Source organism: Corapipo altera, unplaced genomic scaffold (genome assembly GCF_003945725.1).
Source record: "Corapipo altera isolate COAL_440 unplaced genomic scaffold, ASM394572v1 23b, whole genome shotgun sequence".
NCBI classification, from domain to species: domain Eukaryota; kingdom Metazoa; phylum Chordata; class Aves; order Passeriformes; family Pipridae; genus Corapipo; species Corapipo altera.
The window spans coordinates 1,722,052-1,749,478 of NW_020884885.1; the positions used below are offsets into that span (position 1 = coordinate 1,722,052).

General features: G+C 33.3%; 1 protein-coding gene across 6 annotated transcripts in view; it reads left to right on the forward strand.

The window, feature by feature from the left end:
- The window catches only part of RYR3 (ryanodine receptor 3), a 207,424-nt gene that overhangs the window by 48,616 nt on the left and 131,381 nt on the right, over window positions 1–27,427 (forward strand). For 5 of the 6 annotated variants that reach the window (XM_027642328.1, XM_027642330.1, XM_027642331.1 and 2 more), the window contains exons 4-17: window positions 715–726; window positions 1,026–1,100; window positions 2,031–2,109; window positions 4,556–4,668; window positions 5,137–5,236; window positions 8,813–8,906; window positions 12,318–12,392; window positions 13,343–13,499; window positions 16,908–17,081; window positions 20,739–20,860; window positions 22,024–22,192; window positions 23,150–23,285; window positions 24,926–25,021; window positions 25,730–25,848. In XM_027642328.1, coding sequence (XP_027498129.1) covers window positions 715–726; window positions 1,026–1,100; window positions 2,031–2,109; window positions 4,556–4,668; window positions 5,137–5,236; window positions 8,813–8,906; window positions 12,318–12,392; window positions 13,343–13,499; window positions 16,908–17,081; window positions 20,739–20,860; window positions 22,024–22,192; window positions 23,150–23,285; window positions 24,926–25,021; window positions 25,730–25,848 — 1,521 coding nt within the window. The remainder of the gene's footprint in view (window positions 1–714; window positions 727–1,025; window positions 1,101–2,030; window positions 2,110–4,555; window positions 4,669–5,136; window positions 5,237–8,812; window positions 8,907–12,317; window positions 12,393–13,342; window positions 13,500–16,907; window positions 17,082–20,738; window positions 20,861–22,023; window positions 22,193–23,149; window positions 23,286–24,925; window positions 25,022–25,729; window positions 25,849–27,427) is intronic. The other variant, XM_027642332.1, reaches the window with a different exon arrangement.

Below are 27,427 nucleotides of genomic sequence, written 5' to 3' on the forward strand. Positions count from 1 at the left end.
GGGCTCCAGGAAGAGCAGGTGTTATAGGTTTCCCGAGCTGTCTGTGACTGACAGCTACTCCAGGGCTTCCCCATGTGGGCTCCAGGGGCTGCCACGAAGGATAAGATGCCACCCCACCTCCATCCCTTCCCCCTCCACACACATACACACACACTCCCCACAGGTTGGTTCTGACTCAGTAATAACTAATCTCGTGTCTAACACAGATTCATACATCTAATACTCAAAACTTCAGTGATAGTAGTCCAGTTGACCTCCATCAGATTGTTTTTCAAATGTATGAAACATATAATTTTATAATTTTATTTACAATTTTAAACATTTATATCATAGTACAGTATTGAAATTAAACAAAGATAGTGATACATCAGCAGAAATAACAAAATAGAGTAATTTTGTATATTGAGAAATTCCTGAATGCAGGAATTAACTTTTTTGTTAGAAGTTACATTGTAGCAAATTGGGAAAGCATCTAAATAGTGTATAGACTAAATGATATAACCATGAAATTATCAGTTGCAAATTGTTTTGTATATACTTTTTATAGCTTACAAATTAAGAGAGAACTATGATAGTGTAATAACAAATGTGGATTCTACTGGGAAGTAGGCACGTTTTTTCTCTTTCAGATTTCAGTTTCATGTGTATATATATATATATATATATATATAAATATATTTACTTTGTTGGGTTTTTTTTAATGCCTCCGAGAAGTTTATAAGAAAGGTAAGTATTATCTTATTTAACTTAAAATGTGTTTTTGAAAATGCTGTGGTTTTACTTAATCATAGTAAAAATTAGGTAACAATAGGAGTCTTTGACAAAGGATGACACTTGTTCCTTTGGCAGATATTCAGCTATTGCTGTAGCTACTTCATTATTCTGCCCAGTGTATACATTTCATAATTTGTTGGAATATTTGTACTTGTTCCTTGAACTGTAGTAGCTCTTCATGTTGTTGCATAATTCTGACTGTAGTCCACATAGCGCAGTGGAGTTCTGACCTTCTCCCTCATGTTCTGCAGGCAGCTCAAGGCGGTGGTCACAGAACCCTGCTCTATGGCCATGCGATACTACTTCGACATTCGTTCAGTGAAATGGTAAGTGAAAGAGCACTTGCACAGAATGAGTAACATGGAAGTCAAATAAATGTCTTTTTACCAAATAAAAAATACATAAATTTGAAATCATGCTCGTTCCAAGTTATTTTTTGTACTATATGAAAAAAAAAGCTTATGGTGTCTTGACATAATAGAAGTGTTTAAATTCAGATTCTTCATCTAACTCAGAAATGTAGCTGAAAAGCTCCTTTGGCCATGGATTATTTCTGTGTCTTTAAGGAATCCATTTTAATAATAATTCCATTAGCAAGTGCTTCTACTGCAAATGAATTTGTTGCGATATACATTATTTTTTTCCCACCATATTTTATAAGATGTTTGACATCCTATAGGTTCGCAGGGATAATGTTCACAAACAGGCCATCTTCAGGCTGCCTTGTATAAATTTCATTGCACGACATTTTGCAAATGGAAAATTTCAGCTCTTTTGAATCTTTTACTTATTAGGGCCCATGTAAATACACTTTTAGAAGACTGAAGAAATGAGAAGGCAGGAAAACATCTTTCCTTCTTTTTCCTTTACTAGAAAACTCTACGATAATCTTCAAACTTTTACTTATGTTCATGAACCATACAAATTGTAGTGGCCTTGATATACCAGAGTTGCTAGCATGATTAGTACCTTTTAGTACATTTGTCATGTTTCCATGAAGTAAACTTATTATTTGCATGTTCCCATCTGATGAGCTATGTGAAACTTTCTCAGTGCTAAATTGCACAGTGGAAAAGGATTTTGATGTTTCCAATTTAGGAAGAGCTTCTATATGAGTAACAACATAATTCTTCAAGTAATTAAAAAAATTAAACACATTTTGATAGTAAGATGAAGTAATGTGAGAGTATTCACTTGGCATGTGTTTCAGTGGATACTGTTGGGTTTTTGTTTTCAATAACTTCACTGTTTTGCAGTATTTGACGTGTTTAACATCATCAAGATCCCAGACAGATAAACTTGCATTTGACGTAGGACTACGAGAAAATGCAGCAGGTATGTAAAGGTATTTTTGAAAGAAAATGTGTTACACAGTTCTGGTTTTAGAAGAAGCATTGAGATTAATATAACTATAAGCTTATGAATGGCATGTTTATGTGTTCATTAGAAATAAGATGACTAAAAGAAATGATGACTCTCAGTACTGATGGCTGTCAGTACTAATAAGTTTCAGAAAATAAACTGACTTTTTGTAAGAATGTGAGAGAGCCTTGCAATTAAACTGAGTTAGCACAACTGCAATAACGTGGGTTATAACGGTCAAATTAGAAAAAAATTCTGTTGAATAAAGTAAATTTGATGCAGTTGTTTTTGTTTTGTGTTTTGACACTTTCAAAAGAATTTGAGTATGGAAAAACCATATATTGGTGAATTCATGATACACATTGTAGCCATGTAACAAAAGAAATTTGCAACTTTTAACATAGGAAAACAGAAAAAGTGTAGTGAGCACATTGTTGAAAAAGCTGAAGAAAAATAAAAGCATAAAATGCATCAAAACAATAATGGGACAAAGTGGAAGACGTACAACACAAACATGACATTATGTGAAAGTTTTAAAATCTAAGTAATAGATTTCTGGGACTACTGCCAGTAACAGTGCTACTGACAAAACTATAGTAAAAAAAATTGTGCTTCCATGAAAGCACATATAAATTAAGGGTTGCCACTAGGAGCTATATTAAGTGAGTTTAAAAGCAACTTAGCTGTAAAGAGCTACAAATAGGTTTACATTGAAGGGAAAATCAAAGTATCTGTATACACACCTCATTAATATGAAGTTTCAAATAAAGAAATACCAGTTGTGTTAATGTAAACCTGTGCTTTCTATTGCATTTTCATTATATTGAAAATAAATTAAAATCAGAATAGACTGACTGATGATGGAGAGGCACTGCCAGTGTAGGTGTTAAAAAATTTGTGGACCATGACCTTTGAAACTTTCTGTTCAAGTGGCTCTAGCTACAAAAGTTTCTCCTTTGAATGAATCAGGTTTGTCTTTCAGTTGTTTCTAGTCATACAGAAGATGGTCTCAAGACATCTATTAGTAGCCTGTTACTTGGCTATCTTTGATTGTTGCCTTAGATAGAGAACATTTTCTTTAGGCGTGTTGATAAAAGGAGTGTGTGTGTAATCTTTATGAAAATAATTTCACTGAATTGTGTCTTTTTAATTTTATAGCATTTTTTTCAGAGTTACTGCGCATGTGTCTGCTTCTACCTATGAGGTTTTGTAATGAATATCTGTAGTTGTTTCATTGGTATTTGCTTTGTTATACATATATAGAAAGACCCTTGTACACATACGTAAGATTAAAAAAGGCAACACATAAAAGGAGTGCTTAGTTGTGTTTCTGCCTGGAGGATTTTGGTAACTACCGCATGCCTGTAAACCTCATAAACTGAATGCCATAATATCACTTCCCGTCTTCCTAATCTCTCACCTACAAAACTGTCCTAGTGAATCAATTTCAGCTGCAGGAGATATTCTTCATCTAGCAGGTACTGAAGGAAAAGCCACTGGCTATTAAAAATTATTCCCTTCAAAGATTTAGCATTTTACACTTTTAGGGATGTAACTTTTATTTATTGTCTTCACTAGAATTAGTTTCATAATTTTGTTTTAAGAGGGTTTTGCATGAAATACCTTAATTGATCAAACAAATTTTTGTGCTTTGTCAGATGCTACCAATTTTGCCTTTGCTTATTTCTTGTCACTTCGCATTGCCTGGTGAGAAAGCTGTATTCAATTTGTTTTCTTCAAGGTCTTATCTAAGCTCTGAAGGGTGTGAAATTGTGAAATGAATTGGGTAATCTTCCCAGAATCGTGAGTGTGTGTGTGCGTGTGTGTGTGTGCAAAGTAACCTGGAATCTTACATTTAATGTGTAGGAAATATTCTATGGCTGTCGCCCTTAGGCCTGACTATCTTTTAGTCATATGGTCTGTAGTGCTACTGCAACTGCTTCCAGGTCTGATATTTGTAGTGTAGCAACTTTGTAAAGTTATGGAGTATTTGTTTCAAAGTTCTGTATTCTACAAGAGAAGTGTATCTTAGTGTGGAAATAATGCAGAAGATTGTGAATTACATATGACCATTAGGCAAAAGAAGACACAAAAGATCATAAATAAGACTGACATAGCTGTCAGCAATTTACTGGCAGGGAGAGCCATGAAGGGAGGCAGTCCTGAGCAGTGTTTTGTAAAGAGTTAGTTGCTTTAAAAAGACATGAAAAGGGAAATATCAGGTTCAGATATGATAAAGATTGATTGACAAAAAGTTTCAAGGAAAAAGAAAAGCATTGAAATTGATTGAAAATAGGAATGAGGTGGATTTATAAGACACAATTTTTATTATGATATTTCAATGCTATATAAAGATATCCTTAGATTTCTTGGAAGTTGCCTCTTTTGTAGACTCTTGATTAGTTCCTCTGTCCTTTAGGTGAGGCATGCTGGTGGACAATACACCCTGCTTCTAAACAAAGGTCAGAAGGAGAAAAAGTTCGAATAGGTGATGATCTTATCCTGGTCAGCGTGTCCTCTGAAAGATACCTGGTAAGTTTGTTTCTTTAACAAACGGCCAAATGGTGGGAACATACAAAGTGCTGTGAGAAAATGGGGAAAATAGTTGGGATTCTTATGAATCATCTTTTTCTAAGCTAGGAATTAATGTCTGGTTGTAATGCATTTTTATTTTTCCTCACTGAAGCAGCTGTATGTGTATGTGTGTGTGTGTGTGTTCCTCCTCCAGAGTAAGACTGTTTCCATGCCTTTTTCCCGAGGTGTGCTTCAGCATTTTCCATCTTAGGAAGTTTTTATTTCTGTAATTGTGAAAAATTTCTATGCTGTAGCTGGAGTCTGCTGATTAGATTTAGAAAAGAGTTCATTTTAAAAGCAAGTCACTGCTAAAAGAATGTTTGTATATATACTTTATGATATATTCTCTTCATTGTTAAATTAATGTACTAAATATTTATAAGTGCATAATTTTCACTGTTTCCTCTTGTCATTGTCTTATTTCAGCATCTGTCTGTTTCAAATGGAAGTATTCATGTGGATGCCTCCTTTATGCAGACACTATGGAACGTACATCCTATATGCTCAGGAAGCAATGTTACGGAAGGTCTGTCATTTTATTTATTTAGAAATGTATATAATTTAGGTTACTTTGTATGTTTTTTATAAAGGATGAAAATGAAAAAAAAAATCACCCTCAGAACACCAAACCATAAAGTGTAATGAAAATAAAGGAAAGGAGCATAGAAGAGAAGAATAATTGATGGGAAAACAGGGAAATACAGATTCATCAGCTGGATTAACTGAAGATAAGCTAAATGAGCACTGTAACCTTAGAATAACAAAGCATAAAAAGCTGCATGAGAAATGAAGACTCAATTTAATTTTGGGGAGCAGGAGCTGCAGAATAACTAAAGCCAGAAAACTTAGATTTTGTATAAAATTTTCCTATGTCCTGTTCTTCCAGTACAGATATAACAGAAGAGAGATAAAAAGTACAGGCAAAATGGAAAGCCATTTTCTCAAAGTTCCTATTTCAGTCTCCTGTGTTTTTTATGGACATTTGCTCAGTATCCTTTGTGGATCTCACAGCTATGCTTATTGTCTGTCTGTAACAGACAAGAAAATTCATTCTCTTAACCAGCCTAAATCCTACACCAGAGTGAGGATTTCTTTCTAGGTACTTAACTTCATTTTATGGTCATGTTTCACCTTATTCTGAGAAATTTCTTGTTCTGTGTTGAAAGTCTGACCCACTCGGTATTGCTCCTTATTTCAGTGCCATACTTTGACATTAACACTGTCATAGCAAACATTGTACTTTACATCTGCTGTTCTCTGTTCAGAGTATCAGCCCTTGATGTTCACAAAGGACTCAAATGTCTTTGTCATTTTGTACCACTTGGCTGTAAAACTGATCACTTATGATATAGTAATATACAATATCATAGGACAAAATGGAGCTGTAAGGGAACTGAAAGAGATATAGCATTTCCCTGGGATCAGCTACATTAAGTCTCGATAGAAGATGACTACCCTAGTGCTAAAGACTTAATTCAGTAGGCTTATCTGAACTATGGTTGGGTTCTTCTAATCCCAAGTGATTTAAATCAGCATCCCACAGTGTTTCTGTGCACTGGTCCATAAGAAACATATATTGGAGTATTCTTAGGTTTTCATTTTAAGAGCATATGGGATACGGATTTTCTGATTGCTTCTGCATGACGGAGCCAGATATTTAAAAACAGCTGTCTGGGGGCCTGCCATCGTAGATCATAAATGGAATAGAGGTCAACTCTGGAAAAGTCTGTGTTTTCTCAGGTTTCACAGGTAAAAAAACCCAAACAAACAGAAAAGCCATCCTATAGCAAAGTTTAAAACTTGTAACAGATGAGAAAAAAAATGAGCCACACAGAGAGATCATGGAAGATCAATGGTATATTTTAGATTTCTGTAACAAAAGGGATTTGGCAGCTAAACTTCCTAAGAACTTACAGAATCACAGAGCTGTTGAGGTAGGAAATGACCTGGTCCAATTTGCTGTCCAAGCTGGTCCACCTAGAACAGGTTGCCTAGGACTGTGTCTAGACAGGTTTAGACTCTCTCCAAGGATGGAGACTCCACAACCTCCCTGGGCAACCTGTGCCAGTGCTCAAACACCCTCAATATGAAAAAGTGTTTCCTCACATTCAGACAGACCCTGCCATGGTTTGGTGTGTGCCCATTGCCTCTGGTTTTGTCACTGGGCACCACTGAAGAGACCCAGATCCCGTCCTCTTTACATTCCCGAAGTCCCCCCAGAGCCTTCTCTTCTCTAGGTGAAACAGTCCCAGTTCTCTCAGCCTTTCCTCGTGTGTGACATACACCAGTCTCTCAGTCATCTTAGTGTCCCTTTGCTGTACTTGGAACCCTTATACTGTGTAGCCCAGAATTGGTCACATAATCCAAAATTGTGTAATTAAAAAAAATTAAACAGGTTGAGGTGAGGTAAGCAGAGAAGTAGGTTTTCTGCATATCAATCAATTTTTTTTCCAACTACTTAGGCTTAGTTGCACAATCAGTTCTTGGAATGGTTTGTGTGAGAGATGATCATATGTAAAAAGACATAACAGTCTAGCTCATGTTGAATGAACAGACTGAGAAAGCAGGATTTCCTGAATGTAAAATTGTATTGGGAATCAGACAATGTACATTTTGCGATATTTGAGAAACTTTTGATGGAACACAAATATCAGGAAAGTGTATTTTTTTCACATTATTTCTTTGCTTTGAATTTTGTATTATTTGGCAGCAGAGTAATTGTCAGTTACTGTTTTCCTGATTTACAAATTTATTTTGAATCATCTGCACAGTATGAAAGTTTTCTTCTTTCCTTCCTCCTTTATGTATGTTCTTTCAAAAGGCATTAATTTCACTTACTAGGTCAGAACTGTTTGAACTGAAGGTCTGATGAACCATTCTCCTCCAGCATCCCTTTGTCTTTTCCTCTTTAATGTGAGGCAAAGTGCCTGCATTCTGTGTTAAATGGGTTGGAAAGTTAGTTTCCATTAAACTTAATCTTCAGAACTACAAAGTGTTTTTCTCTTGTCTTTCTCTTACTGCTGCTGTGCACTTTTGCTTTTGACACAGATTATAAATGTCAGAACAAACTGATGAACTCAGGAAATTATTTTGTATTGAGATAATTTAAATTGTATAAGGGGGAGGAAACTGTGGTATTATATATTTGATTTGGCAATATATTGATATGATTATATATTGATGTGGTAAAGACTACATAATACCACAATATTACATTCTCTGAGTACCCACAAATCAGGTTGACTGCAGAACTGGCCTAAGTTTATACAAAAGATCCATGAATATACAGAGAAGTTAAAACTGCTCACAGCTTTTATTCTGCATGGAAATAAACTGTTTCCTACCCAGCTGAAGTGGTAACAAAAAGTTCCCACCTGAACATTTTCTGCATTTTTTTTTCTTGTTCTGGTAGTTCCTAGCCTACTGTATGGTAATCGATTACCACCACCAGGGACAAACAGCTCTTTCCTAGCATTGCAGGGATAATTAATTAATGTGTTAATATACAAATAAGAGGTATTCCTTTACAGCTGGAATTTTTCATAGCATTGTATAATTATACAAAGACTTAAATCTCCAGTTCAGGAAATCTCACAACCACAAATCATAGCAGTCTGGAAGAGCATCACTGCTCCTTGCCTTCTCCCTATACTCTTGCCTTAGATACCCACAGTTATAACCTTTAGAGAAAGGATTCAGGGCTAGAAGAAAATTTAGTCTGGTGTGGCACAGCCATTCCTTTGCCTAAGAGAGCACAATTTCAGAAGGACATTTTTACACTATTAAATTTCTTCAATTTTCAAAAAAATAAATGTTGCCAAGGGCTTTAATTTCCTTTTCTGTCTCAGAATCCCAATTTGATTTTTAAAATTTAAGAGATTGCTTTCTTTTTATCTTCATTTTCAGAAGAATTATTTTTAACTGAAAAAGGTATTAAAAATAGCATGTCATCATACTAAATTTGTTCTTGTTTAATTTCAGTTATGATTGAAAATTTGGTAAACATTTCATCTAACTTTTTTGAATTTTTAAAAATTTTATGAGGGTGTTATTTTTGTATTGTGAATGTTTAAGCTAATGAGGAAATGAACTTCTTCTACAGGATATCTTCTTGGTGGGCATGTAGTACGTTTTTTCCATGGCCATGATGAGTGCTTGACAATTCCATCTACAGATCAGAATGATTCACAACACAAGTAAGTGATGGTGCATTTTTATATATTTCCTTCTCTCAAAAATGGAAAAGATTGTCAGTTGAATTTGAGGTTAGATAGATTAAAACCTCTTTACAGCAGTCTTTAATTAGGCAGTGACATTGTTACAAGAAGTTAGGACCTACTAAGCAGAAAATCAGTCATGAGTTCATTTATTGCTGAAATTTAAGTTGTCCATTTCCACTGAGATTTCGGCCTGTTTTATTGTTTGTCTTTAATGTGTACTACTATAAGTAGAGGTAAGCTACTGTTAGCAGGGAAGAGGGTAACGTAAAAAAAACCCCAAAACCAAACAAAACAGAAAAAAAGTAAGTTTGGCCTTCACAATGACTTTTATATATTTTGCACCTTTTGGCAAGCTCTTGCTTTCTTAAATTTGATTAATATATTAAGATAATTAGGTCACATTACATAGACTAAATTGCTTTTGTATTAAACTTACATCTACAGTTATATATTTATGTTGAATTTTTTTTCATTTTTTTGTATTTTGCTGTTAATCAAAATCAAAGCAACCTAATAATTTTGATACACAAACCTCCTAGCTTTAAAAATCATATTCAGCAAATAAGATCTTCATACCCATTGTGGCAAATAAGTTATGCTTTAGGTAATATGATACCACAAGTAACATTCAGTCATGTCAAGTAAACTTTTCAGCTCTAAATTTTCCATGTTTACATTTCTGTGGAGTAAAACTGTCCCCAAAGCCAAAAGAAAACTCAAACTGAATGCCAGAAAAATTCACTTGTTGGTGAATTTTTATTGCTATTCTCTTCATATGTCTATAGAAAAAAAATATACAAAGTTTGCACTGAGTATCAAAATGTATACATCTAGTATAAAAATACTAGAAAAATGTGAGGATCTACATACCTATGTACAACAGATATCATAGTCAGACTAATTTATAAACAACCTGTCTTTGTAAGGTTAAAATAGATGCTAACACATTTCGGTATGTTCAGAAATGCTGTACTTTGCTACTGCTGTTACTTATCTAAAAGTCATATATAGTTAAAACTAAAAATAATTTTGAAGTCCTGTTCCCCAGTATGATGTTGTTCTTAATATATGTTTGATGTGTAATGCTACTGACTTAAGATCTGCTTCCATGTTTTTTACAATAAGTAAATTAAAGGGTGAAATTAAAAAAAATATTTCTCTGAATAAAATCTATGTTTTTATGTTCCTAAATGTGCTCTTAAATGTAACTCCTAAACAATATACATATAAATACAAGTGCACCATCTTATAAAGAATGGATAATAATATGAATGCTATATTGAACATTTTCAAATGTGTGATAGTGATGATCTAAAATTGTCTTGTCTTTTGTATTTATGAGCTGCATAACAGATATAAGGCCAAATCTGTATTGTGTCATAGTTGTAGAAGTCACATTTACACTATCAAAAAAAATGAACACAGAAAAAACCCCAAGTAGTACTAGGAACAGGAGAAGGAGATGTAGGAAATGGTTGTGTTTGTTTCCAAATGGAAATACTTGAGGTGGAGATATTGAATATCAAACAGGCCAGCTTGGCAAGAACAAAAAAATATGGGTGGATGGAATCAAGCAGATGGAGAAAATGTTATGTGGATGCTGTTGTGAAAAAGCAGCAATTCTCTTTTACTTGCAGTTTTGTTACTGTAAGAACAGGTCACTAATGTTGTAGTGTTGCATATAGAAAAAGCTGGAGAAAGATAAGAGATTTTAAGTAGTATAGGAATTAAAAGTATAAAGGTGAACAGAGACATATCTATGGTATTCCTTCTGTGAGAGAATGGTTTGAGTTGGGCCAAGGAGAAATGAAGCAGATCAAAGAGAGTGGAAATGAATACACAGTTTTGAGCTTAGCCTGGAAGAGGTATTTAGAATCTGCCAAAAGTAGCATCAGTAAGGTCAGTGGGACCAAAGAGGATCTAGGATGAAAATGGAAGAGTAAAGCTCCAGACAGGTATTGTGTATTCAGTATATTCACAGAATCATGTAATAGCCTATACATGATTCCCTGTAGAAGGGATCTTGAAAGATCATTTTCATGATCTGGAAATGAAGATGAATTGACAGGTAGGTGTGGGGTTTTTTTCCTTTCATTCTAGAATATCGAAACATCATTATAGAAAACAATGCATAGGAAATGATACTGCTTTAACTATATATTCTTACTCTTTTGGTACACTATCATTTCAAAATTTTTGACATCACGTATGTGCTCTTAAATGTAACTCCTAAATAATATACATATAAATACAAGTGCCCCATCTTATAAAGAAACTGGATGCAAATGGTTTGTCCTGCTTCGGTATACTTCATAATACAATGTAGATACTTCCCAGATTGTATTGGTGTTACTCAAGAAAGAGAGGATCAGATGAATTAAAATCTTAATGGTTCTCAGTAGAAGAAAAGTTAGAAACATTTGTTCAGATAGGAGAACCACAACTTTCGTTTTACAAGTTGAGTTCTGAGTCCCATGGTTGCACAAGAACAATGCTAATTTTGTGGTTTAACCCCAGTCAGCAGTCAAGAACCACTTGAAGTTTTTCATCTTTCAGTAGGCAGAGTTTTAGATCAAGATCTTTCTTATTATCCATTGTATTTCCTATATTCATTATAAATGAGGAAGATTACACAAATTCTGGCGCTTAGATGACAGAGCATGAATGACCACTAAAACATTAAAAACTTCCTGTGAACAGGACTAGTCCACCATAGTTTGTTTTTGTTTGTATTTGACTATTAAGTAGAATATTAGTTTCAGCACTAAAACATATCACTGATCCCCAGACGATAATTCAAGAAAACTAGATTATAGTAAAGGTTTAATTCTTTCACTTCCTTTTTTTTTATTTCTCTGAATTTTCTAAAACCAATATATAATTTTATTTGTATTATCTGTTTTGTAAAGATTATAATGCAGAATTTTTGTCATCACCACCCTTTTTGTCCTTTCATATGAATCATACAAGTAATTCTAGGAATGAAGTCTCAGTGTCATGTTCATGCAGAGAATCATTAGTATCTGAAAATGTATACATTTATTTTAATGTTGTGTATATGTATTTAAAACCTTTAGTAATCTTTTTAGAACTGTAGGAATTACATATTTTTATAGCTGTTTAAGTAACAGGAAAAGTTCTCCAGCCACTTTGATTTTTATCATCTCCTGAGAGAGAATAGTTTAGTGGAAATAGTCTAATTTACCTGGGATATTTGGATTGTGTATGATGGTCTCAGTGATGAGTAGGAATCTTCTGTCTGTTCAACTCCATTTGTTTAGCAGAGGAGAAGTAGGGAGTAATGTACAGTTTACAAAGAAGTAAGCTATAAATACTATGTAAACACAAGTAAACAAAAGAGGATGATCTTCTGAATCGTTTTTGTAGGAAAGTTTTTTATGAAACTGGAGGAGCTGGTGTTCGAGCAAGGTCTCTGTGGAGAGTAGAACCCCTTCGAATAAGGTACTTATAATTTTTAACTTTTTTTTGTTAGCAACTCCTGTTATGTTCACAGCAATTTGATTATTACAGACCCTTAAGGCAGAACATGACTAATGTATTTGTCGTACTGTATGATATGTGTTAGTATGTTCTTTGTCAATAATAAAAATCAATCCATTGTGATATAATCGTATGGGGAATGCCAGCATTTTATGACTTTTTTTTCTGTCTCCTGTATTAAAGGTAGCATTGCCCATGACGTGTGTCTGCTTCAGACACTGCTTCTGTCCTCAAGTAAAATGCTTTTCTAGTTTTCACTTGGAGTTTTAGAAGCACAGCTGGAAATCAGAGCAGTAATATTCCTCCTGCGTGTTTTTTTCTTTTTATTTTGGTGGGGGTTTTTTTGTTGTTGTTTGTTTTTTTTAAGAATCTATCACCTTCCTAGGTGATTAGCTATCTCTTATTTTGCTGGAAGTGAAATTTCAGTATATACCATAAGATTATGTATGTTTTAACTTGGATGGCCTTCTGAACCATATGTTTGTTTTACCCTTGGTGCATTTGTGACTGCAAATGAAATACACTCATAACTAAGAAAGATGTACAAGAACTCTGTGAAATGTTGAGTCCTCACAAATTAAACCCAACTAAGTTTAATTTGTTTGTTTAGTCAATCAACTAAAAGACAGTAGTTATTTTACAAATGCAGGGTGTTTTTATGGACACCACATGTAACACTCTAATAAAACAGAGAGAGGGTGTAGGAACAAGAGGATGAAAGCTATACTCCTTTCCATGTTCCCTTTGCAAATGTATTAACAGTTTTTCATCTGTTTTTATGCACATACTGAAATCAGAACCAAAAAGTAATATCTAACAGATTCTATTTTCTGAACATCCTTTAGAGCCCAAGGTAGAAATGTTGGGTTTGTTTAGTTAATAAACTGTTTTTTGATGTCTCTTATGTTTAGCTGGAGTGGAAGTAACATCAGATGGGGACAGCCTTTCCGTCTTCGACATATTACAACAGGAAAGTATTTGGCTCTGCATGAAGATGAAGGAGTTGTAATATTAGACAGAGAAAAGTCAGACACAACATCTACTGCTTTTTGTTTCAGAGCATCAAAGGTAAATAACATCAATGCAAATTTGTTCTAAATGTGGAGCACTCAAATACTAAATCTGAGTTGTTTCAACAACTGTATAAATTACTTATCATTTCTAAATTGAAGTAATTGACAGGTATTATTCATTGAAATACAAAGGTAAACAACTGAGTCAAGAGTAACAAAGGTCTCCCTTAGAAAAAATAGGGATGATTAATAAATTTAAGAATAAACTAAACTGTTACCACATTTAAAAAACAAGATTGAAAACAAATACAGTGCAAGATACAGTGGTTTAATATGAATACTTTAATAATCATAGAATCATTTTAGTTAGACAGAATCTCATTGGTGTTATACATTCAAGCTTTATCTGTCATAGTTTAATTCAGTTGAATTCAGTTCAGTTTCTGTTCTTTGTGCAGTGTGTTGATGGGAATTGAACTGAACTCAATTGAATTTTTCCTCAATACAAGGAAAATGTAGTCAGTGATTTCTAAACCATATGTTTTCAAACTATGCTCTCTAGTGAGCTGCTAATTGCATGTTACTAGCTTTATCATCATTTCCAGCTGGGAAAAACAATACAAGGGAGAGAGAATGAAGAATGATTGTGGAGGTAGGAGAAATTAATAAATTTTTTTCCCAGAAAGTGAAAGTTTTTTTATAATCAACGATGATTAGAAGTTTTTATTTGTTTTCATGATTTTCCTTGTAAATTTCCCTTACCATAGCTGCTACAATAGTGTTTTTTATTAATGATGAAAACCTAAATTTTCTACCTAATTAGGAAGGCTGTATGGTCCCTGAAGGGCAGTGAGAAAGAATCTTTAAAGTTAGTTATATACTAGATAAAATCTAGCATTAAGTCTTGACAGATGCTAGACTTTTACTGGTGTTCTTAGCATGTTTAAAATAACGATGTTTATTAGTGTGACTGCATATGATATTTCATGAATTTTTATTTTAGCCTATTAAAATAATTGAAAAACTATGAGGAAATTTCCTCTGATTGCTAAATGCATATAAATCTATGCATATAAATGTATAAATTTTAAGTATATATACTTAATGGTGTTGTATGCATATTAGTAAAATATTTTGTGTTACATTGATTAAACATGCCCTATTTTCATACTCTTTTTGTCGAGGTGTGCCTCAAAGGCCCATTAGTGAAATTTATTACAGTGCCCAAGATGACTAAGCTGAAGTACAGTAGTAATTAGTTATGCAGAAGTCATTCATGTCTATTGTGTTTATGCATAATATGGTTGTTAATGTACATTTTTGTATTAAATACAAGCTCAATGTCTAATCATCCTGTCCTATATGTGCTGTCCTATAGAAAAAAGCACATTTCTATCTCAAAATAAGTTATAAACTTGCTTTTTTCTGTGCCAAGAATAATTATTAGTTGTCTGGACAGGTAAGAGCTGCACTGTCCCATGGGTAGAGATATTAGTATTTCCAAAAGTGAGGGGAGCAAGCAGTGATAACTCTTCCTGAAGAAAGAAAGATGAAGTTTTGGAAGGGAATAAACCCCAAAGATTGACCTGGACTGTAAGAAGGAAGATGCTCTTTCGACCAAGTGCTGATGGCATACATATTGAAAGAAAAATAGCCATAGAGCTAATAGTTAGACTAGATATATGCAATATACAGATTTTATCTTAATTTCTGCACATATGTATTTGTAAACCTTTGCTGGGTTCATTTTCTCAATGAAGAAATATTTTCACTTGCCTGTACTTTAATATGGCATGAATTCAGGGAATATATACCTCTATGTCCACCTGTGTACAGATTCTTAAAAATAGAGTGCTGGAATACCTCTCTGTTTACAGCACTCCTCTCTTTTAAACTAATAGAGTAATTTTAATTGGAAAGGACCCTGTGAAGTCATCTAGTCCAGCCTTCTGCTCCAGATAGGATCAACACTGAATTCAGACCAGATTGCTCACATTAAACACTGCTGCGGAGTATCCAAAAGGGAATAAAACATTTTTCCATTGCAGTATTCTTTCCTGTTTGGAAGACAGCAAATATCTCTTTTGTAGAAAAGAGGTATTACCTTTGCCAGAAGGCAGAGCTATGTGGAATATACAAATCCCCCAGGCTTCCCAGGAGCCTTTAACACATGACTTAAATAAAGTCTTTCCAGGAGTTATTATAGAGACCCTCTTGTTGAAAAAAGCACCTTCGTCCTCATTACTGTTACGTTCCAGCAGTCTTGTCTGTTCCTTGCTTTTAAAAATCTGTGATTGCATTCATAATTTACTTCCACTGCTTTTTTCCCCTTTTGCTGGCTAGCACTGAAAATTGAAACAGTTATTTTAAATTATAAAATTCAAATTAGTGTTTTCCTTACTATGTCCTCACATAAATAAGAACAGAAGGGAACTTATAAAAAAAGTTAAGGAATATGCTCAAGAACATCATGGTGCTGATTTCACTGAAAACAGTATATTAATATGTGCCTGTTTACTGCAAATTACTGCAAACTAAGCTATAAGTATCAGAAATTGATGGAAAGCCCCCAAATTACATCTTTTATTGGTTTTAATATGGAGCTTATGACCAAGTTTTAAAATTTGCTTCATAATTCTGTTATTCCTGAATTCAATTGTGAAAGGATGATATTTTATTTTAAAGACAAAGATACTTGCTTTTATGCTGGGATCTTAAAATCCTCTAGTTGTAAATGAAGAAGAATAGGATTAAGAAATAGTTTGGGTTTAAGAACTGGGTGTTCTAGCTAAGCATTGAGCAATGTCTTTAAAAAAAAAGTCCAACTCTTCTTACAAAGTAGACAAATAATAAAATTAAATAAATGAAAAAAACCTAAGAAATTTAAAAATAAAGGTAAAAGCCAAACTGTATTTATTTTTAAAATTAGTATTTTCTTTTTTTGCTGTTGTTGCAATACAAACATACTATCCAAGTGAAGGGTTTGTCTGTATGTACAATTTATAAACAAAAAATTCTTTTGCATAAAAATATTTTAACTACATTTCAAAATAGTTTACCAATTATTTTTATTTTTCATGTTTAAGCTAAAATTCAAGAATGTTGATTATGTAGAGTTTTACAGACTCTGAAACCAAAACTTTACTTACATCAGTAACTCCACTATTGATTAAGTTAAATATTTAAATATTTTTTTAATCTTTAAAGATTTTACTTGATTTTTCCTGCTTTTCTCAAGCATCTTTTTCTCTGCTTCAGAGAAAAAGATGCTTGAGATTTGAAATTATTTTTAATCACAATCTGAATAATTAATTATAAAGAAACAAAAATTATGTTAAGTAAAATTTAGCTCTTTCTTAACAGCATAAGTAGCATAAACATTGTTCAGTATTGTAATATATATTCAGTGTAGAAACATAACCTATTCCAATACAGAGACTGAATGCCAACTTTATCTTCCTAGGAGCTAAAAGAAAAGCAGGATTCTAGTCTCAAACGTGACATTGATGGAATGGGACTCCCAGAAATAAAGTATGGTGATTCAATCTGTTTTGTCCAACATGTGGCCACTGCCTTATGGTTGACTTACAAAGCACAGGATGCTAAATCAGCACGTTTAGGTCCCCTGAAAAGAAAGGTAATATTTGATATTCTTTTTAATTACTTGTGAAATGAATGTTAATTTCATAACAGTTTGTGGGTTTAATTGTTTTGTGCTGCTATATTGAAAATGTGAGTATTTCATTCTAAAAATGTAAACAGTGTTGGATATTAACATAACTATATAACTGACGAAAAAACTTTGCCAATAAGAAACGTATTTAACTATTTTTCTTGTCAGAAGAAATTATTAATTTGTGCTCAATTTTTATGTTTGATACCAGTAAAAGATGGAAATTCCTGATTCAAATGGTCAAATAATTTTTTGAAAATCTACATTGAACTGTTATAACTGATGTAAACTTGTAAGTCATATTCACTGATGTTTTAGATTTTTTATTGAGTATATTGTGTGAAATGGCAATTAAATTTGTTATTTAAGAAATGGTTTTGGAAAATCCTCACATTTCTTAAGGGATATTAAAATAATTTCCTCCTCAAATGTTAGATGTAATTGTGATATGACATCAGGAAGATCTTTCACTCAGCCTTTTGATTATAGGGTACAATTACATTCTTAATTAAGGGCATCTCATCTGTTAAATCTTCAAATTACGTTCACATTTTGTTCAGTATTAACAGGTTTAATACTACTAATAAATGCTTCATTACCAAATGATCCCTTGATTCTTTATTTGTAGATTTTACAACTTCAGCTTATCATGAGAACATGAGAAAGGGAAAAAAATGTTCATTACTGAAAAGAAGTTGGAATTCTCTTTTAATTACTTGTACGTATGTACATTCATAAGAGGATACCCATATAGAAGTACTGTAATATGAAACAATGAGATCCACATCACACACCCTTGGCATAATGAGATTTATTCATATGGAGCACATATGGTGATCATAAATGGGTAGTGAGTGCCCAACCCCTGCACTTCTCAGCAACCTGGCTGATCAGAGAAATTTTTTATATGCCAGTCATTCAGTATTTTCTTGATAAAAAATTAAATCACACAATGATAGCCTCTTCCTTTCCCGTGCCAGAACTGGCTATGGTATTCTGTTTCCTCAGAGCATCAAATTTCACTTCTTGAAAAGGCAACATGGAGATTTGTGCTCTGTATTCAATGAAGAATTTTACAATAGCTTCCAGTTTAGTGTTTTGTTTCCACAGTATTCTTCTCAGCACCAAGGGTCTAAAAGAACCTCCATAATGGCCTGTCACGTTTATTCTCCTTTGAAACCGTTTCATTCATGTTCAAAGTCTTTGAATCTTTTGTTGCCCTCTCACCTGGAGAATTCTGTCTTGTTAATGCCTTCAAACAGAAGAAAACCCAAGCCTTCTAGCTTCCAGTAATTGATATTTCTGTGCAGGCAAAAAAAAAGTTTTTTGTCCTCTGCAATACATTAATTTTTTAAGGAAATTTAGATATATAAAAAAAAGGGTGGGGTTTTTTTTCACATAACCTAGCTATTATCACCATCAGCTGCTGCAAATCCATAGAGGAGAAAACAACTATGGGATTAATTCTGTTACAAAATACTAAAAATTCCCAGTAAAAATTTCAGGGTTTTTGGTTTTTGGTGCAGTTTCATGTACCTAGTTATTATACTGTATTTGCAAGATACTAATATAAAGAAATTCTGGCATCATTTTTGGGGCTTTTCTTGCAGACTTCTGCAAGAATTGTTATTTATTTTATCTCTCTCTGAGATTGTGGTAAACAAGGCTTCAAGACTTTGCCAGGTAATGATGATGTTTACATTAATGTTCTAGTCAACATCCCCACACCATCCAGTGAGTGGTGGTTGTCTGTCTTTTCAGTTTGAGAGTTTGCTTCTATGCAAGCTATGAACTCCTGCAGAGCTCCAAAATGCTAGAGGTCAGAGAACAGAGAAGCATATACTGTATGTTTTGGATTCGTGTTCTGGAGTCCATTGCTCAGGCTGTTCATCAATGTCTTGCTGTACCTCAACAAGCAAGACAATGCCAAATGCCCCTTTTTATATGCAGAGAAGTGTTTTATCTGGAGAACTGATGTAGACAGTGCTGAATGCTTCTGTCTGTGGTTTACTCACTGGAGTTCTAAATCACACTTTCCTGTAATTGTGATGTTTCTAGATGATTTAGTGGAGGTTTGGGTTATTTGTTCGTTTTCTGGATTTTTTTTTTGGTCAGAGAAGTAGGAAAGATTAGTCCTTCTAAAAGACTCCACTCTTTCCTGATCTGCTGCATGCTTAGGAAGAAGAGTGCATATCTGCTCCACAATGGTGATGCAATTACTTTGCAAGGCATGGCAGCTTTTATATCCAATCTGTCAAATGTTTCCATTCCCATAGCTCCAAAACTTGGAACTACATACAATGGCCTGAAGAAACATTATATGAATGTCAAATATTTTCTTACCAGTTTTGTGATGGGAAGAGCTGCTCTTCAGTGTTTGTTCAGTTTAGGGACCTCAGGACCCTTCTTTATGTTAAATAATGGTATTCAAGCTAGCAAAGTCACTCACAGTATGATTCTATATTTAAAAAGTATTTGAACCAAGAGAAAAGATGACCAAAACATAAACTAGCCTTCTTTAAGATAAAATCATTAATGTAATAATTCAAAAATACCTTCCCTGTCTTCTCCATCATATTTCCAAGGATTCTGGTGTCCAGATAAACTCACAGGGTGACGTTTGTCTTTTTTAAAAGCAGTTCCTCAGCATGTTTGGTGGAACGGAGCACATGTGTACTCTAGATTCTGACAAGTATAGAAAAATATCACTTTCTAGTGCTTTGATATACCTATACACTAGTATGTACAAAAAGTTGTTGGTAAATAACTTTCCCTTTGTGGCAGTAACTACTTGTATAACGTTATTAGTTTCTTTGTTAACTATTCTGTGCCTTGAGAATTACTTTGCTAACTGGTCAGTTGCAAATTTTTACTAACTCAAAGCTAAAAAAATACATTTTTCAATGGAGAATTCGGTAGATTACCTCTTGGACAAAGAAGCAGGATAGCTCATATTTACTTCTTACAAAATTGCTGTAGGATTTTAATGACTCAAGATGACCAGGACTTGTTTTTGTGATACCTAAAAATTATGTTGTCTTTTTGTGTGTTTATTTAAAGGGAAAGATTAAAACCCTACCCTACCAAAGGATCTCTATTATCGCTTGAAGTTCATATGATGTTCACATCTGGTTCTGATAAGAATCCAGCCTAGTGTGTAGAAATAGTTAAATGAGTCAGAAGTTGCTCATAAACATTATAGCACCTTTAGCTGCATTGTAATTTTTATGATGTTTATCACTCCAGCTTGATTTTTCTTGTCAATAGTCTTTTCATGTATGAACCCTTTAGTAAACAATGCTTAAGATAGTGAAGATCTTCTTTCCCTGACAGACAGAATGTAAGAAAAACAATACTTTTACTGTAATTGGAACATATCTGTTAAGCGTATCTTTTTAATGAATTGTGGTAGAATAAATGTCTTCTCTGAATAACTTATGTGAAACGGAAAAACTTGTAGCTACTTAATGGGTGTCCAGATAAAGTGATTTATAAATAGTAGCTCCATTACCATACCAAATATACCATTACTGTTTTCAGTGCAATATTGAAATGTTACAAAATATTTAAAAGTAGAAAGTGTTTTAAAGTAACTATTGTGATAATTACTGATTTCAATAGGTTATATTACACCAAGAAGGTCATATGGATGATGGTCTCACATTACAAAGATGTCAGCATGAGGAATCCCAGGCTGCTCGAATCATTCGCAATACTACAAGCTTATTCAGCCACTTTATAAGGTAGTTATTACCACTCTGTTTTTTAAAGTATTCTGAAATTATAAGAATTTTGCTTTCAAATATTTGAATTTAGAAGCTATTAGCAATATATTTTTACTGATTTAAATTTGAAATTTTGATTAGTAATGCCATTAAATAAATAAAACAGTTTATTTAAGATTATTTACATGAAATCTAATACCTTGAAGTCAGAATCTAGAAGCTAGATCCTAAATTGAAGAAAACCTGCTAAATGATCTTAGTCTAACTCCATTCATAAGTATTCTATGGTACCTAGAACTTTGTATAAGAATATACAATGAAATCTATAGGAATGTACGTAGTACTGAAGAAACTATTTTTTCATAGTGCTTGGCAGAAGTTTTAAGTATGATGATCAAGTGGATATCCTTGTATTACTACCTACTTGATGAAAAAAATAAAGGAAAATGAGTTTGTAATTAAATATTTCCTTCCAAAGAAGCCATTATACAAGTATGTGTTTAAAACATTATTGCTTCACTATCTCAAGGGCCTACACTACTCCTTTACATTTCTTGGGCTGAGGATATGAAAACAGAGCCACCTTTGCCAGCAATCAGCTCCTCCTATTTATACTAGTGAGTCAGGCCATGGAAAATTGGGTTGTCACACAAGATTGAGAAAATATTTGAACAGGAGAGAGACATTATTTTACCGACAGCTGAGATACCTTGAAATGCTTTCCATTTTTAAATCCCACCCTTCCTTATTTCCTATATAGAATAGATACAGAAGATCAATTTATGGTTAGGATTACCTTTTTTTTTGTGTTCTTTTTCTAGAAGACTGGGTGTGTATAGCGTCAATAACTGGTACCATTTTAGCCCATCTGTGCATTACATCTAAATCATCAATAGGGATTTAAAGTATCTAAACAAAATCAATTACCATAAAACTTTACATCAGTGCGGAAAGGGAAGCATGATTCCACTTCTGGAAGCTATGAGTGCTGGGCACACAAATAATAGGTGTTTCAATGATGTTCAGTTCAAATCATCTGTTGTTCATATGCATATAAGCATATGTCATATATGTAACAAAACTTGATTTAGATGCCAACAGAAAATTGGCTGCTACACAATACCATAAATTACAGTGGGAAAATTATTAATGCTGCCAGTCTTTTTTGTTGTTTTCCATAGTGGAAACAACAGAACACTATCACCCTCTGCCCTGCCTGTTGAGGAGATGGCTCAGACTCTGCAAGACCTTATTATATACTTCCAGCTTCCTGAAGAAGACCTGCAACATGAAGATAAGCAAAACAAACTCCGCTCACTCAAAAACAGACAAAATTTGTTCAAAGAAGAGGTACAGAGAGAGGAATTGTTACATCATTTTAATTTCAAGTCTACTGTGCCACAAACATTGAGAAGAATCTAAACATTACCATCTAGATGTATACATATGTTCTCTAATGTAACGTTCTGTAGCTGATATATATATACATACACACACTTGTCACAGGCTACAAACCCTCTATTATAAAATTTGATCTTGATACTTCTGAGCATCTTTAAACAGATGTAATTTTTTTGCAAGAAACAGTTTTGACAAGAAGTTATAGAAGTTGGTTACCCCAAATGAATAATAAACCCTGGATCAATAATAGATGTTATTTCTTATGTCTTTTCTGCCCACCAGGATGTGAATCAGTAACTTTTTATCTCTAGAAACTGGAAGAATGCTTGCTTTAGGGAAGGATATGTATTACATAATTGTTGAATTGCTCCTCTCTGAAAATACGTTTTCTCAGAATAATTACGTTTCTGTATAAATAGTAAACATATTTTACAATGATTTTAGACATGTTTGAATTGCTTGCAGATTTTCAATACCATTTGAGTCTGCAATCAAACTGAAGTTAAAAATCTCTTTCAGTATTTAAATTTTTTTTTACAGATATTTTATTGGATAGTAGAATTTCCACCTTTTTATCAATAAAAATTCCTTTTATTATAAATTTAAAGTGTTTTCTTCTTATGCAAGGAAGATTTAATGTAAAAAAGGCTGTTCATTATTATTTTAAAAGCCTTTAGTGCCAGCTTTTTTTTCCTTATTTTTTATAATACTTAGTTGAATAAGGAACAATATTGAATCATTCTCTAAAAGGAATTATTTTATACAGAAATACACATATTCAAATCTTGTAAGCACAACTGTTGTTTTGATGTTTGTTTTATTAAATTTAAGATAATGCAACTTTCCAATTTATAAAGGAAAAAATACCTTTTTATGTACAGTTCACTTTCTGTCACATGTGTTTAGGGAATGCTGGCACTAGTTCTGAATTGCATTGATCGCTTAAATGACTACAACAGCACAGCTCATTTTACAGGAATTGCAAGAGAAGAATATGGTACTGCATGGAAAGAAATTTTGAATCTCCTTTACAAATTATTAGGTAAGTTCTTCAAAAACATACTAATGTAAAAAACCCCAGGATATGTACTCTTTATGTTCTACTTGCTGCTTCACCATCAAAGGCAATTGACCAAAGATGGTCACATAACACCACTGTGTTATTCATTCCATCGTGTAAATTACAGATTTTCTTCCGTATGCTTACTGCTATTTATTACAGAGGGAAGAGTTTATTGAGCAATGATACAGCAAAAAAATAGATCTCAACTAGGAAAAGGTCCTGTGAAGCATGCCAAAAGCTTTTTTTTTTTTAAATAATTGAAGTGTACCTGTGGTATGCAAATAGATGTGAATTATTATTTTAAAAATTAGAGAAACTGGAAAACAGTCTTTGTATGTGAAGCTGAATGAAGTTGAAAAGTAATAGTCAGGTCTGCTGACCTCAATGTTTGTTATTTCAGACTTAGATTTAAATGTTAATAAAAATAATTATATAAAACAGAAGTGGAAATATTTTTTCCAATGGTTTTCATGGCTTCTAGAGCAGACTACTGCTGTGTTGTAGAAGGGCCAAAATTGTAGAGCAGGAAAAATATTTATATGTATATTTATTTAAATTTCTAGTTTGATACTGATTTGTGTTATTCCTCATATAGGAGAATCTTGTCTTCTAATGAAGTTTACATACATTCTGATTTCATTACAAAGAAAGTTAGTCCTGAACCATAGTAAAATAAGCAAGGTGAGAGCCAGGACAATAATAAAAGAAACAAGGGGAAGTACTTCGAAGTGTGAGGTTATTCACATAGCACAGACATGCAGGTGCTTCAGGTGAAGTCTTCTCATTGCTTTAGAAAGTAGAAGGTTACCATTACCTGCATTTTACTTTAGTCTTATGAATTTAAAGAAAAGTAGGATGAAAAAAATGTTTTCGGTGCTATGTAGGCCTTTTTCAGATTTTGTCTTAATTTTCATCTACAGGTACATTTTAAACACACTTGTTCTGATGTAATAAATATTAATGCTTCATAACAAAAATCAATTGACAACTGTATACAGAAGGTGCTTTTTTGTTGCTTTTTTCCCCTATGATCTGTGATAACTTCTAGATGAAAAAAACCAGTGTTGCTTGAAAGACTTGATCGTGAACTTTCAAAGTGCAGTCAAATAATATTGCATTCTGCACTACTGAAATGCTAAAAGCTATGCATTCTATAACTTGTCGTAATCAGAAAGTAGAACTTAACAGCAGTGAACACAACCTGCACCTCATCTTAAGCTTCTCCGTATGATCTTCCCACTCTTGGCAGGAAGAAATAGAAAAAGAAATATTTCAGCCCTGTGATCATGGCAGTGCTTGACATACGCATTAAGCAAAGGTGGTGGATAACTTCTATTTAAATTTAACTACAAAATAAAGCATAAACAAAACATATAATTCCTGTTTATCCAGTAGATCCCAGTCAACTTCAAAAACTATGTACTCTCTAGAAGTTATGTCAGTTGCTGATATTCAAAATAATGAAAATCTTGATTCTTTAATACTGTAACATATGTGGACCAGTTTGTTCATTATTTCATGAAGTTACTCTAAAAAAAGTGTTAAAATGCACATGATAAACATTGATGACTTCAAACGGAAATCTCCTGCTATAAAATTATACCTTGTGTTTTTTCCAGCTGCTCTCATTCGTGGCAACAGAAACAATTGTGCTCAATTTTCCAGTAACCTTGATTGGTTAATCAGTAAATTGGATAGATTAGAATCTTCCTCAGGTGAGACTCCCTTTTACAATGTAAATTAACCATCAGTTAATGTCTGTCTTACATTATTGTCAGAGCAGTTTCCCTTGAAACCAACATGCATTAGAAAATAAATACGCTGTTGGGTTTTTTGGTTGGTTGGATTTTTTTGTTTGCTTGGTTTTTTAAATTTAAAGAAGTGATACACTTAGAGACATTTCTGTGGCATTTTTTGGTTCCATGTGTTTGGTATGGGCAGTGCCATATCCAATGAATTTTGAACATGACTTGGTGAATTAATGGATTGGGTAAGACAGTATCAACACTACTGCACTATTAAATAACACCAGTTTGTGGACATGCATACAAAACCCATGAAGCTATAGATTAACAGGGTTTTTTTTCCCTATGAAATATTCAACAAAATATTGATATATTATACAGTGCTCCCTATTAAAACCTTTATGTCTCTCATTGAAAAGAAGGAGTTAAATTTGCAATTTTCTCAAGTGGTTTTAAAGTTGTGGCTATTTTCAAAAGAAAACAGGAATTAACAGCTTTATTAGGTGTTTATTCCTAATGTGTAATAATCATATTAATACTCCTTGAAAGTGTTTTCATCGTCTTTTTAGTCTGGAGAAAAGGTAGCATCTCGTAAGATACACATTCACTGAGCTTTTAGATTGTGTTCCATTGTGCAGGTGATTTAATGACAGCATTGTTTCTGTGGCCTTTATATAGGCATTTTGGAAGTATTGCACTGCATCTTGACTGAAAGCCCAGAAGCTTTAAATATAATATCTGAGGAACACATCAAATCCATTATTTCACTGTTGGATAAACACGGGCGAAATTACAAGGTATGTTTGGAAAAACTAAGAATTTACTGATAATGTTACAATGATTTGGAGGGGGGGGTGGAGAGGGGGAAGAGAAATTTCTGCATGGAAATATGTGATTCTAGTACCCCTAAAGAAATAAAATAACCTCAAAGTACATCTGCGAAGTTGGTTTCTTGAGATTAAAAGAATGTGTAATATACAATGGCTTTTCAGAAATTTTCAAATACAGCAAATATGTCTGACAAGCAAAACAGTTAAGAAATATTGGTAACCAGTCAGAACATTGGATTTGCTGAGAAAATGAAGCATTCTCGTGGCCGTAAGAAAGGGGGCAGAGTAGCTTGCTTTGTGACGGAGGGCTCTACAGAAGCAGTGGACCACCTTTGATCTACAGAAAGAGAGAACTATATCCTGCAGAGTAATTCGTAACTTGAATAATAATAATATTAGCAGAAAAAAAAATAAAATGAGAAATCAGAAAAATAATCCAAATATCTGAAAACACAGGTGTTCAGAAGAAAGAAAAAACCCCTGAGTTTCCAGAAGAAATACTGGATGAGATTAATTTAGACAACAATATGCAATTTATTATGATAGAAGAAGGTGAACAGAGTTTCTGGCTGCGATCAGGATGACATCACAACACAAACGAAGATATAGGTTTATGTGTGATTTTCTGATGTGAGTTTCCTTCCTCAATTAAAATTTTATTTGAAAGACTGATAACCTCGAGGAAGAGCAGAGAAAGTTTTAGTGAGCTGAAATTACCTTCTCCTTTAAATCAGTTATACAGAGAACCTAACCAACTTCAGTAAAGGAGAACAGTATTTTTAAGCATGGTTAAGGAGCATGGACTTATATAAGTAGTCATAAGAAAAAAAATAGAAATTACAGCAGTAAGCTTAGTTTATTTTTAGCTCTTAGCAAGATTACTGCGCTATTCCAGTCACCTACAAAGAACCTTTCAGCTGGAATATCTTAATGTAGGCATTATAGTGAGAACTTACAGCAGAAAAAGAAAATATGTACATAGGAGAAGAACTATACTGGGTAAAGGAATTGTACCCTTCTGTTTGTAATGTCTTTGACTAAACCTCAGTAAGTAATGGGAAGTAATGAATTTATTTGTTACTCCACAAACAATATATCTTGTTCTCCTGCTAGATTAGATATTCTGTTGAGATTCAGGGAATAAGAAACAGTACTATTAATAAGAAACATTGTCTTGGGAATTTTTGATTTGAAAAATTTTTATAAATGAAAAGCCTTTTGTCAGAACTATAGTCAGCAAATTCACAGAGATTATTTAAACAGTTTACATGTAAATTCTGAGTTACTGGTTATCATTAATGTTACTATATTGCTTTACAGCTGAGTACCAGTCAGAGTTTATGTAGTTCTTTAAGTGATTACCTCTATCCTTCTGCTAGAGGTTTCCGCCCAACAGCAGAGATGGAAGGAAAAGTCATGGGCTAGAACATAGAAAAGTCCACAATATATTAGCTTAAACTGCTGTTGATGGTGCGTTTATGCTAAATTCACTGGGCAGATGAGAGCAGTAGCTAAAATGAATGTTATGTTCTGCTGCTCCTGGTGT